The sequence below is a fragment of the Narcine bancroftii genome, chromosome 7 (genome assembly GCF_036971445.1).
Source record: "Narcine bancroftii isolate sNarBan1 chromosome 7, sNarBan1.hap1, whole genome shotgun sequence".
In the NCBI taxonomy this organism is placed as follows: Eukaryota; Metazoa; Chordata; class Chondrichthyes; order Torpediniformes; family Narcinidae; genus Narcine; species Narcine bancroftii.
Genome location: NC_091475.1, coordinates 19,287,153 through 19,300,074, shown reverse-complemented (window position 1 = coordinate 19,300,074; position 12,922 = coordinate 19,287,153). Strand labels below are relative to the sequence as shown.

General features: G+C 43.1%; 1 protein-coding gene across 1 annotated transcript in view; it reads left to right on the top strand.

Moving 5' to 3' along the window:
• LOC138738572 (A disintegrin and metalloproteinase with thrombospondin motifs 5) overlaps positions 1 to 12,922 on the top strand; it is a 45,374-nt gene that overhangs the window by 16,646 nt on the left and 15,806 nt on the right. Inside the window, exons 4-6 of the mRNA XM_069889031.1 lie at positions 104 to 387; positions 3,314 to 3,497; positions 10,277 to 10,452. Of these exons, the coding sequence (XP_069745132.1) occupies positions 104 to 387; positions 3,314 to 3,497; positions 10,277 to 10,452 (644 nt within the window). The remainder of the gene's footprint in view (positions 1 to 103; positions 388 to 3,313; positions 3,498 to 10,276; positions 10,453 to 12,922) is intronic.

Sequence of the window (12,922 nt, the reverse complement as noted above, 5' to 3'; positions counted from 1 at the left end):
TGAAGTTTATTTCCACAGAGTGTTGATGATGTTGTGGTCCTGTGGCCTATTTCGAGGAGTAAGGCTACGTAATTTACGGTGTGCTGTTTCCTTCCCTCTCCAGGGGACTGTCTCCTCAATGCTCCAAGGAAGCCCCTGCGGGTACCCGAGGAGCTGCCAGGACAGAGCTACGATGCCGTGCGTCAGTGCAAGCTGGCATTCGGACCGGAGTACACGATCTGCCCGGGAATGGATGTGTGCGCTCGCTTGTGGTGCGCTGTCATTCGTCAGGGCCAGATGGTGTGCATGACCAAGAAGCTTCCGGCTGTGGAGGGGACCCCTTGCGGCAAGGGGAGGATTTGCCTGCACGGGAAATGCGTGGACAAAACCAAGAGGAGATACTATTCAGTGAGTAAGAGTGGCTGTGCTGATTGGAGAGGATAAAATCTGCCTCAGTGTGGGGAGGGAATGGGAATGGGTTTGCACTCACCACTCTGGCCCCACGAAGGGTCTACATTGAGACAAAGGCAATCAGCAGGACGAACAGGAACTGTAGATGTTTCAGATTGGAACCCTTTATTGAGAGGGGATTCGGTCAGCATAATGAGCAGAGGATGGGAGACACGGACCAGTAGGGGATTGGTGGACCATGGAAGGGTGACAGATGACAGACGGATGGAGACGGATGGAGACAAATGGAGGAGAGGAGAGGCAATGTTGGGAGAATGAGGCAGGTGTAAATAGAGGGGCTAAATGACTTTGATGTGCTTGAGTACCTCATCATCCCCCACCCCAATGGATATGTGGTGAAAATGGGAGCAGGAGGGTCTTGGCATTGCTCTCTAAGTCCTACATTGTCACACGTACCAAGATGGAGTAATAGAGGTTGTTTTGTGAGGAGACCAGTAGATATCTCATGCATAGTCCAACTCAACGATAGAGGTGAAAACAAGCAACGAAATGGGTGTGGAAGAGACTGTTGCGCTGGAGGCAGGTGGTGTTATCTCTGAGTTCCAATTCCAGGAGCAAGACCTTCAATGTAATTATAGTCAATTTGTTTTAACAGCCCAGACCATAAAACCATAAGACGTAGGAAGAGACCCTCAAGCCTGCTCCACCATTCAAATCATTGCTGATATTGTCTTCCTTTCAACTCCACTCTCCTGCCTTCACCTCATAACTTTTGACAGACTCACTAATCAAGAACCGATCAACCTCTTCTTTAAATCTACCCAAAGACATCACCTCCACAGCTGTCTATGGCAACAAATTCCACAGATTCACCACTAGAAACAGGCCCTTTGGCCCAAGGTGTCCATGTTGACCAAGTTATCTGCCCAAGCAACTCCCTTTGCTTTGTGTTCAGCCCACATCCATCTTTTATCCCACTTCTTGCAAACACCCCCACCACCACGGCTTCCTCCAGCCACTCATTCCACATCACTCTCTGCGTGGGAAAAGTTGTCTCTCAGATCCCTCTTCAATCTTTCTGCTTGCACCTTAAACCTATGTCCTCTAATTTTAGACTCCCTGACTCTGGAGAAAAGATTCTGACCAGAAACTTTATCTTCGCCCTTTGTAATTTTAAGGAAGTATCTATGGCATTCCAAGCATAGGATTAGAAGTAATAATCCAGCTGACAAATTGGCTGGGAATAATTCCAACTTGCTTGAGAATGAGAGACCAGTAAGATGAAAGCTGTTTCCCCACAGACCCCTCTTGATGTCAGCTGCCAAGCAGTAAGTAGCTAGTTCGTGCCACTTCCCAAAAATTGTAGCATGCCATCTGAGTGTTCCAATAAAACACAACCAGACAAATCCCTTGGTTACGGCACTCTGCATGCTGAGCCTGGCTTCTGTATTGGGATCTTTGCGTAACGTGGACCCTTGCCAATTTAAATGTTTGGCTGGGCAATTCTTCCCATGAGGGGTGGAGGAGAGAGCAGTGCCTTCCCACACATGTGATCCACATGGTACCAGCTCAGGAGTGGGGATATATTCACACCATCGAACTTGCTGTAGTTCACCTGCATTGACATTTCAGATGAAGTTTTACACCTGGATAAGACGTACACCAAACCGCATGGTTAGAGGCCCTTTCAGCCCAATGATACCCAATTGACCTATATTCCCAGTACATTTTGAACGGTGAGAGGAAACAGAAGCACCTGGAGGAAGCCCATGCAGACACGGGGAGAACATACAAACTCCTTACTGACAGTACTGAATTAGAACCCAAGTCACTGGCGCTGTAACAGTGTTTCATTAACCGCTATGCTAACCATACTGCCCTAAAGTGGGAGAAGGTTCTTTTTGGCCTTCAACCCCACTGTGGCAAATGAAGGGCCGAGGCCCGAAATCTTAAGTATTCTTTTGCTCCCACTGATGCTGCTTGACCAGCTGAGTTCCTGCAGTAGGCTGTTGTGGGTCACTCCAGATTCCAGCGCCTGCCTTCTCTCATGTGTCTCCTGCGGGCAAAGTTGTCACTTTACGTTGCCGAGAGCAGGATCAGAGTGATTATGGACAGGGGTGTGTCTAGTATGGATCAGTGCGGGCATGAAGGGCATATCTTTTGGGACAGGGAAGCAGCAGATTAGAATGAACAGAGAGAACCTGGGGGTGGGGTAAAGCGAGAACTCTGTGGGCAGGCAGTGCCAAGGAAGTGAGATGGACAATCAGCGATGCAGGTTGGGATCCCTTGTCTAAAAAGAATCAGAATTTATTGTCATGAACATGTCATGAAAATCATTGTTTTGCCACAGCATTACAGAGCATATATTGCCATAAATTACATTTTTTTAAATAAATGAGTTCAAAACTAAGAGAAAGTGAGGTGGCGTCTGTCGTTCATTGTCCATTCAGAAATCTGATAGCAGAGCTGTCCTTGCGCCACTGAGTGCTCATCTTCATGCTTCTGTACCTCCTTACTGATGGTAGCAGTGAGAAGAGGACATGGCCTGGGGTGGTGGGTGACCTTGAGGTTAAGGATAGAGGTTGCCTCTTGTAGATGTCCTTGATGGAGTGGGTTCAGATGTTCCGACTTCCCATCTCTCTCCAAGACCCGTTCTTATTGCACAAGCTATTTGACTATGAAAGGCATTCAAGTGTATTATCATCTGATTCGATCGACCTGCTGAGTCACCGCAGCTTCTCCCTGTTCACACACGATTCCAGCATCCACAGATTGAGACGCTGAGAGTGTCCAGAATCACTCAAAGAAGAACGATCCTTTGGGATTCATGTTTCCTCTGAAAGAAAACCTCCAGTAACATCTCAGCTCCAGTTCCGACTGTCTCAGTCCCACTGACACCTTTGCTTTGCTTCTTGTGTTACAGGCTTCGGCAAATGGCAACTGGGGCTCCTGGGGCTCCTGGGGTCCATGCTCCAGGACGTGTGGAGGGGGTGTTCAGTATGCTCGCCGGCACTGCAACAATCCTGCTCCCCGAAACAATGGCAAATACTGCGTGGGCAAGCGTGCCATCCACCGGTCCTGTAATGTGACTTCGTGCCTGCAAACCGGTACGTGGTTCCAGCAATCTCTCAGGGGGAGGGCAGCAAACACAGTGTGTTCTCTTTCCTTGCCTTTCAAGGAAGCATTTGGCTGTGACATGGGGTCATTCAGGAGTTGGGATATCGTGTTATAGATGCACAAGACAACGGTAAATGCCAGTACTGTGCAAAGAAATAAATGGGGGATCTCAGCAGATCAGGCAGCATCTATGAGTAGAAAAGGTCATTCATTACCCCTGTGAACCCCTTATCTAGACTAGTTAATGTCTAGTTTACACCAGTTAGTGTGCAGTTCTGGTTGGGGTTCCATAAGAACGATGTCATCAAACTGGAAGGATAACAAGATTCCGGAGGGTGTTAACAGGACTGGGGAACTTGAGTGAAAAGGGACTGGATAGGCTAGGACATTTCTCCTGGAGCTCAGGAGGTTTAGAGGTGAACTTAGAGAGGTTTATAAAATATCTATGGCATGGACACAGTCCTTTCCCAGGCTCAGGGAGTCTAAACTAGAGGACATAGATTTATTCTGAGAGGAAAAATATTTAAAAAGGATTTTTAAAAGGGGCAGCTTTATTCACTCTGAGGTTGATGGATATTTGGAATGTGCAGTGGTAGAGGCAGGGACAATTACAGGATATTTGGACAGGGATAGGAAAGGCAAATGGAGCTGGCTCAGATAAAGTAACTTGGTCAGCATGGGTGAGTTGGGCTGAATGGCCTGTTTCTGTGTTGTATCTAACTATCAAGGACAGAGCAGGCCACCTGTACATGAATACTATTTATCCAGATTACATCCATAGCCTCTATGCCTTCAAGTACTTGTCTGGATGCTTGACCATCTCTTCTTGCAATGAATTCCAGTCTCCAATCCTCTGTGTGAAAATTCCTTCAGATCCCCTCCAACCTCCTAACTCCCACCTTACACCTTCACCCCTCTTGTCTTAGACACCCCCCACTCACTAAGGGAAAAATATCTTTCCATCTAACCTGTGCCCATTTCCCTCTCTCCAGTCACTCCTCAGCCTCCTCCTCTGCAGGGAATTCTAATGCTCATACCCCAGCAACGTCCTGGTGAATCTCCTCTGCCCTCTCTCCAACACAAGCGGATCTTCCCAACAGAGTGACTGTGTGTAAACATCATCAGCATATAAATCAAAGAAACATTAATGTGGAAACAGACCATTTGGCCCATCAAGTTCATACTGACTGTGCAGAAACCATAAAACTGGGACCACTCCCCCATTCTCCACTCAAAGCAATTCAAATCCATTCAGACATTTTTTTCAGCTCTCTTGTGAAAACTGCAAATGAATCTGTCTCCACCATTACTCTCTGCATTCCAACTCTTAAACCACCTGCTGTATAAAACTATTTGTTTTTGTTCATTTGGCCAGTCAAACTGCATCATCTGCCCATGGGAACAGTTACGCTGCATCTTAACATGTGCACATCAGATGTCCTTGCAAACTCCCCTGTTCCCAACCACCCCAGTCTATCCACATGACTGAAGCCTTCAAACCTGGAAGCATGTGTGTGAATCTCTTCAGCTCCCTTTCTGAGGCCGAAACATTCCTGTTGCTACTGATTTCACGGATTGTACCTTCTTTTTTGGTGCCGTGCCCAGGTCTCACATATTATTGCTGAATTACACTGAACCATTACCCAATATCCTTACATACAATTTTCAGCAAATCACTCAATTATAGTTGGATTCAAGAAATTTGGGCGGTGATTAGCGCAACACCTTTATAGCGCCAGCAATTTGGACCTGGGTTCAAATCTTGCACTGTCTGTAAGGAGTTGTACGTTCTCCTCGTGTCTGTGTGGGTTTTCCCTGGGGGCTCCGGTTTCCTCCCACCATTTGAAACATACCGAGGGTATAGGTCAATTGGGGTATAAATTGGGCAGCATGGACTTGTATGTCAAAATGGCCTGTTATGGTGCTGTATAGATTTTTTTTTTAATTGATGTCTTTCCAATCTCCTCAAACCTTTTCTCAGGCTCAGGGCTCTGAGGTCTATTGTTAGTAACTTAGCTGTTAGTCTAATTAACATTATTTCTGAGAAGGGACTAAAACATGGGTGGTGCCTTACACACTGGGCTGGCACACAAGAATTTTAATCATAAAATGATTATAGAAACATTGAACCTATTGTCCAATAAATAGAAGTACTTGATTGGAAACAGGGTTCTATTGTTGCAGTAATTAGAAGCCCAACCTCAGCTAATATAAGGAACTATTCATAAATAAACAACAGTTCATTGACACTTCTCATCTCAACAGCTCTACCAGGATACCTGTGGTGCCTCCCTCTATAGAAATAAAACAATTCATATTAAGATCTCACTTTTAACTATCTCAATATTCCTCCATCTCGAGCACCTCAAACTCCATCAACAATTACACTTCTCATTAACTCTGCCCTTGGCCTTGACATTATCCTTTGTTAAATTCCTTCCTCTGGCTTCTGAAATAGTTTTTTATCATTGGAAATCTCAATGCACAAAGTTACCTTTTCTTCCCTGTTGCTCAATCTCAAAATTAACTCCTGACCTGAAAAATAAACAGGCATGAAAGATGGATTCATCATCGCGTTAGAGCAGTGGTTCTCAAACTTTTTTCAATCCACTCGCGTGCCACTTCAAGTAATCCCTAACCAACCACAGAGCACCTATGGCATAGGGGTATCACATACCATTGATACTCTGTGGTTAGTAAGGGATTACTTAAGGTGGTATGTGAGTGGAATTAAAAAAAGGTTGAGAACCATTGTGTACACTTCACTTACTCCTGTTATAATGACTAACAGTTGATTTTTTTTCAGGTGTGCTATCTGGTGAGGGGGAAAATGCCTCTGGTTCAAAGAGGCTTCCTTTGAATCAGGGCATAGTTTCCTTGTTTTGCAGTACAAACTTACAGGATCTCGCCTTACTTTTACATTCAAGGAGCAGACCTTCAGCAATGTAATATTTAAATAGATATTGCTGTGGGTCTGAACTTTAAGATCGTTGAAAAATTGTACTTATTGGACAAGAATTTTTCCAAGAGCTATTTCAAAAACTTCGCCAGAAGCTTTAACGAAAACATATTTGTGCACAATGGATTTCGGCGCTGGTCTCTGGAATTCTCAGCAAGGCCAAGGAACTGCTGCACAAGTATCTGGCGGGGTGGGGGACATGAAAAGAAATTAAACCAAAATAAGTTCAATTGATCTATCCAATAAGTTTTATTGTCCACATGTTTGAAACATACCCAACCTACCCAAGAAATATTTCAAAAGGACGGTATGTCTCCAGGTGGAATTTACAGACAATTGCCAAGAATATCTCTTGAATTATCTTAATTTGACTTGAGCAGCTAAATGGTTCACATCAAACGGCTGTGTAAGTAAGGCTGATGAGATAACCTTGTAAGCTAAATGCCATGATTAAGATGGAATTGGTAAAAGGAAGGTCTGTTCAATTTCTGGAGCAGAAATGTAGTAAGAAAACACACAGAAATACTGGAGAAACTCAGCTGGACTCACAGTAAAGATATATAAACTGACGTCAGACACCTACCTGCTTTTTGTTTATATCCTGAAGAAGGGCTCAGGCCCTGAAACCTCAGTAATATAACTTTAGCCCCATGGATGCTGCAAGACCAAATGAGTTCCTCCAACATTTCTGTGTGTGTTTTACTACAATCACACCTAAAATGATGACTGCTCTCACTTCCCACAGATAGAACATAGAACAATAGACCTGGAACAGGCCCTTTTCCTCACATGACTGGGCTAAACATATTAACAAATTAAACTAAAACTGCTGCTTGCACATGATCCATATCTCTCCCCACCCTGCATATATCTTGCAGCCTTTTAGATACCACTAATGTAACTGCTTTCTTCTTTATCCTGTTCCAGGCACCCACTACTCTATGTAAAAATAATTGTCCCGCCGGACTCATTTGACTACTTCTCCCACCTCAACTTTCCTCCCCCATCTTCTTAAACGCCTGTCCTGTAATATGTGACCTTTTTATCCTGGGAAAAAGACTGCCTGTCTTGCCTCTCATTACTTTATAAATTTCTGTCAGGCTGCCTGGTCTACTGAGTTTTCCCAGAATTTTCTGATTTTGATATTGGAGCAGACTTTCCCAAATGCAATCATGACTGATCATTCAATTTTAATACCCTCTTCCAGATTTCTCCCCCTGTCCCATGATCCCTTGACAACTTGGATAAATATCAAATTCAAGTGCATTTAATGGCTTGGTTTTTGCTTCTGTGGCAGAGAATTTCATAGGCTCGCCGTGCGGATAAATTGGGATACCATTGGAATAGTAAATTAACGCTCCAGATTCTGAATAATATTCCAATGAAGGTTAAAGTCTTGGGAGTCCACATCAAAACGAGGACATATTGCAATGAATTTTTTCAATCCTGGAAGATTGGGCTGTATTTTTAGTTCATAATGTAATGGAAAATATTTTTAAATCAATCCTTATATTCCAGGGTTATGCCAGTGTCTTTAAATTATTAATTTTGAACCTGCCAACCTCGTCTCTGCAAAAGAAATCTGACGATTGGACCACGTAAAATAAAAACAAGGCCACACCAAATGTTTTCAAAGCACTGCCACAAAATATGAATTAAGTGGTAATAAAAACTGACTTTCGAAGGAAACTTAAACTTGTAAGGAAGTGCATGTGCAAGGGAGAGGAAGAACTTGGTAGGATCGGTCATTTGAAAGAGTCAGGGCTTATTTGCACATTCAAGCATTCGAGGTGGTTAATGTTTTGAGTCGGCTGTCAGATCCTGTTGTTTTTGGCTTCTGATGGCTCAATGTCTTACTGAGAGATGCCAGAAAAGGGATTTTTTTTTCCCAGCATGCAGTTTACTTGACTTTATACTCTGATCATTTAAATTTTAAAAAATGGCTAGATTTCCAAAACAGTGGAAAGAATTAAAAAGATGTGCTGTGTGCAGGGAGCAGTAGCCTAAAGAAATTCTGCACACAAAATGTATGAGACGCAGTAGAAATTATTTATCAGTGGCGCTGCAGAATGCGTGAAGGAAGATGGGTCAGGAGAGGAAGTGCATCTAATAAATTTAGAAGCAAACACAAGCATTTGCATTGGTTTGGAGATGTAATATTTTAGATTTGGAAAATAAGTTAGTGGTGAATAAAATGAAGTATTAAAAAGTGCACAAGAAACTTCTAGGAACATCATATGAGAAGAAAACTGGGGAAAAGCATAAGGTGCATTGAGTCTTGGTGTTTGAACGTAGCAAAACCCACAAAACTGAAGAGGGAAGAAGGAATTATGATATCGCTATGGGAGGAATGTTTTCAGTTGGCAGATATGAGCAGAGCCGAATACTGGAGGTAGTTTGCAGGAGCTGTGGTTAAGGTTGGGTGAAGAACTCGTTACTAACAAAGATGAGATGGATTGGAGGATTTCCTCATGTTTCAGGTGAACGGTGTAAATTTAAATTTAGACATACAGCCATGGTGGTGAGTGTGATGTTGGGAAAGAGGAATGAGCCATTGAGGGAAGCGAGACAAAGTATCAACAAGGCAGCCACAGGAACTATATGGACAACTTCTCTTTATTCCTACTCAATGATGCCTGTGGTCACTTCTCCCAACCTGATAATATACAAAATGAGCCTGCGGAAAACACTGCACAGATTTGAGAAGTCAGAAGCCAGCTAACTTTGAGTCCTGTTGAGATAATAGAGCAGAAACATTGATTCTACTTCCCTCCCCACAGATGCTGCCTGACCAACTGAGGTATTTCCACCATTCTCTACTTCAGAGTTGCCCCTTTTGTAGTCATTTCACCTAACTCCACAACAATGGCCTCCTTTGGCCTGGTGTGTGCACATGCCATCTCTCTAAGACCATAAGATATAGGAGCATAAGTAGGCCATTCGGCCTATTGAGCCCACCCCGCCATTCCAGCATGAGCTGGCCATTCTCCCCATTACCTTTGATACCCAGCCAATTCAGATAACAATCAATTTCTGCCTTAAATACACCCAATGACCTGCCCTCCACAGCTGCATGTGGCAGCAGGTTACGGAGGTTCACTCCTCACTGGCTAAAGAAATTCCTCCACATCTCTGTTTTAAATGGGTGCCCTTCAATCCTGAAGATGTTCCCCCTTGTACCATGTGAAACAATTATACTCTTGAACAGGTCGTTGTCTGGCTTCTCCTCATCAGATAATAGCTTTTACCACCCCAATGGCTAGGAGAGCAATTCTTCTCAAATGGAAGGACCCCATTTTCTCAAACCATGGCCTGTTTGAATTTAGAGAAAATTAGAAGTGCTACATTTGATTCCCCTGTTAAATATGAAGAAACTTTATGCCCATTCAGACAATATTTTTGTATGATATAATTTGTAACATTTTTTTCCGATTTATTGTCCCTTCCTGATACCATTCAGTTTCTCTTTTGAGTGACGACCAGGCTTCCTATGTTTGATGAACGCTGATGCAAAGTGTTCCAGTTTTTGTTTTAAGATTAGCATAGAGGGTTTCACTATTTAGTGAATTATTTTTTCTTCTTGTGGGGAGATGAAGATACTATTATAATTTACTGATTGTTGTACATTGTAATCTTTTCAATTATGTATTCTTATTTTCTCCATGCATTTATAATTTTTTTAATTAAATTTTTTACAATTTTTAAAATCAATAAAAAGATTGAAAAAGAAAGAAAGAAACAACTGTACTCATGCTTTGCCCCATTAAGTCCAATGCAGGGTTCTTAATGGAATCTCTTTTGTCCAAATAGGGAAATCTTTCCGAGATGAACAATGTGAGGCAAGGAACGGGTATCAGACCGATGCCAAAGGGGTCAAAACCTACATGGAGTGGGTTCCGAAGTACGCTGGAGTAATCCCTGCAGATGTGTGTAAATTAACCTGCCGAGCGAAAGGAACAGGATACTACGTTGTGTTTTCCCAGAAGGTAATGAAATGTACACACCCACTCTGTTCACTAGTTAAGAGTCCAAGATGAACTCTATTATCAGCTGATTGTACGTACACCACCAGATGAAACACCATTTCTGTGGACCACAGTGCACACACATCGTACACGCATCGTAATCATGTCAACAATTTGACCGTGCTGAAAAGACTCAGCAGATTTGTGAAGATGGAAGCAGTTAATTTTGAGTCCTGCTGAGAGGACAAAGACCAGAAACATTCGTTCTACTTCCCTCTCCACAGACGCTCCCTGACCTCCGAGGTATTTCTATTCTCTATATATGAGATAAATGTGCATAAACATTCAATAGTAATTTAATCCATTTCATTAATAAGAGACTCAAGGAAATTGTTCATCAATCTCACGCCCTGCAGGAAGAAACTATTCCCCAGCCTGGCAGGGCTGATTTTGATGTTCCTGTACCTCCATCCTGATGGTAGTGGGTCAACGATACTGTGTTCTGGATGGTGGGGATCCTCTTTGAGCCTTATTAACCAATAGAAGTGAATGAAACTGATATCCTGAGAGTGTTAGACTTGTGGCAACCATGACACAAAGCTGAAAATGCATGCAGATTATTTGGGAAAATAATAACTCTCAAGGTGTAGACTGCTCATCCTGGCTCTGCCTGTATCCAGGTATGTGGCTTTCCATTCCACTCTCGATTGCTCTTTCCTCCTGGTTATCCTCTTTGCTTGTAGGTTGCCTGGAGAAGGGAAACAGGCATTCACTAGCCCAGTGGTCCCATGTAACACTTGCCCAGTAACACGCGTGTCTCAGCATATGCATTCAAACAAGTCAGCCTGGCTTGAAGCAAGTTCTACCAGTGGTTCTCAACCAGTGGCCCATGGCCCACTGGTGGGCCATATTTCTTTAAAAGTGTTAAATAAGATAACTTTAAATTAGATAAGGATGTGCAGAGTTGCCTTTGAGTTGAAAATATTGCTCAGTCATTGCCACTCGTGGGCCATGGCATGTTAGGCTGGAAACCAGGTGGGCCTTAGACCGAAAAACGTTGAGAACCACTGCGAGTCTTGACCAGTCTGTCCAACAGTTGACTCATTTTAAGTGGAGTGACGTACGGGATTGGGTGGTGCACTCTACTGAAGGGTAAAAGATGTACTGGGACACTCTTTTTGCCAATGTCTGGAATCCCAAGCAAAAACAGGTCTGTAATGACGAGCGCAGCCCAACCTTGAGTGGTAGTATAGCCTGAGGTTTGGCCATCGGCGACGTCCTCACACAAACATTCTGTGAAAAAAGAGGGTGTATTGTATTGTCTCTGAGTTAAAACACATGGGCAGAATATTTTCTCAGTTTGTGACAGAAATTGTAAATCTGTTTGTATAAAGGATGCATTTTAATACACTTTTGGAGTGGAAAGGGATTAGTGTGTACATCTAGTCAGTGATGGCACACAATCCAGCTGTTAGGTTCCACAACAGCCATCTTGTGGCATTGACCTATCTTGAGCTCAGTTCTTCATTAAAACAAATCTCCCATAAATTCAACCCTTGGATTAAGTTATTTTCGTAAGAACTCTGAAAGTTTGGATTATTGCAGATACACTAGAAGTATGTCTCAATGGCGAGTGTTGAGAAATTAAATCGTGTGACTTCGAGCCCCAGTACTTCAGTTAGGCAGTTAAATTCCATTCACTAATTAAAATCATGCAATGTTGACTGTGAAATTGCTTGCCTCTCTAGATTAGGGAGGGAAATATGTTGCCTTTATCTTGGCCTGCCTATCTGCAGCTTGCAGCTATGGTCAGTCTTGAAGTGGCCTGAAAATTACCTTGAAGAACTGGCAGGAAAGAACATTAAACATCAGGACGCCATTCCATGAATGAATTTAAAAAAGGATCTTAATGAACGATAATGCAAAGTTAAAAATGAATTGGTGCCGAGTTGAAAGCATATTTTTACAGCAAAAACTTCGTGCTAAATAGTGACCAAAATGTCTTAGTATTTTGGCTCTTTTCATCTATAATTGAAGAAAGATTGTGTTACCTAATATCCCTGCCAACAATAATCTAACGTTTCATCAAGAGAGCCAGCCTGTGCTTTGTTAACATTGGGTTTGACACATTTCTTCTCCACCCACTGTTACCTTGTGATCTATAACCGCATCCCAATTGAGAAATGTACTTAGTGGCTGCGCCTTTGCAAAGACTGTGGCTTCCATGATGACATTCATTTTGCATCAAGGCCAAGGGTTGGGGGAGGGGAGAGGGAATAGCTCTGTAAGGGTGTAGCTCAGAAGCAAGACATGGTTGGGTTAAGTGCTCATTAAAGAGTTAGAAAGCAGCTAAATAAGGAAGAATACATTCTTGGAGAGTTACTGCTCGCACTGCTCCTGTCCTAGAAAGCAACTAACTTCTTTGCAGCACTCAATGAACCATGGCTGGACTCAAGAGATATCATGTCTGATTGGTGACCTCTCAGTCTAA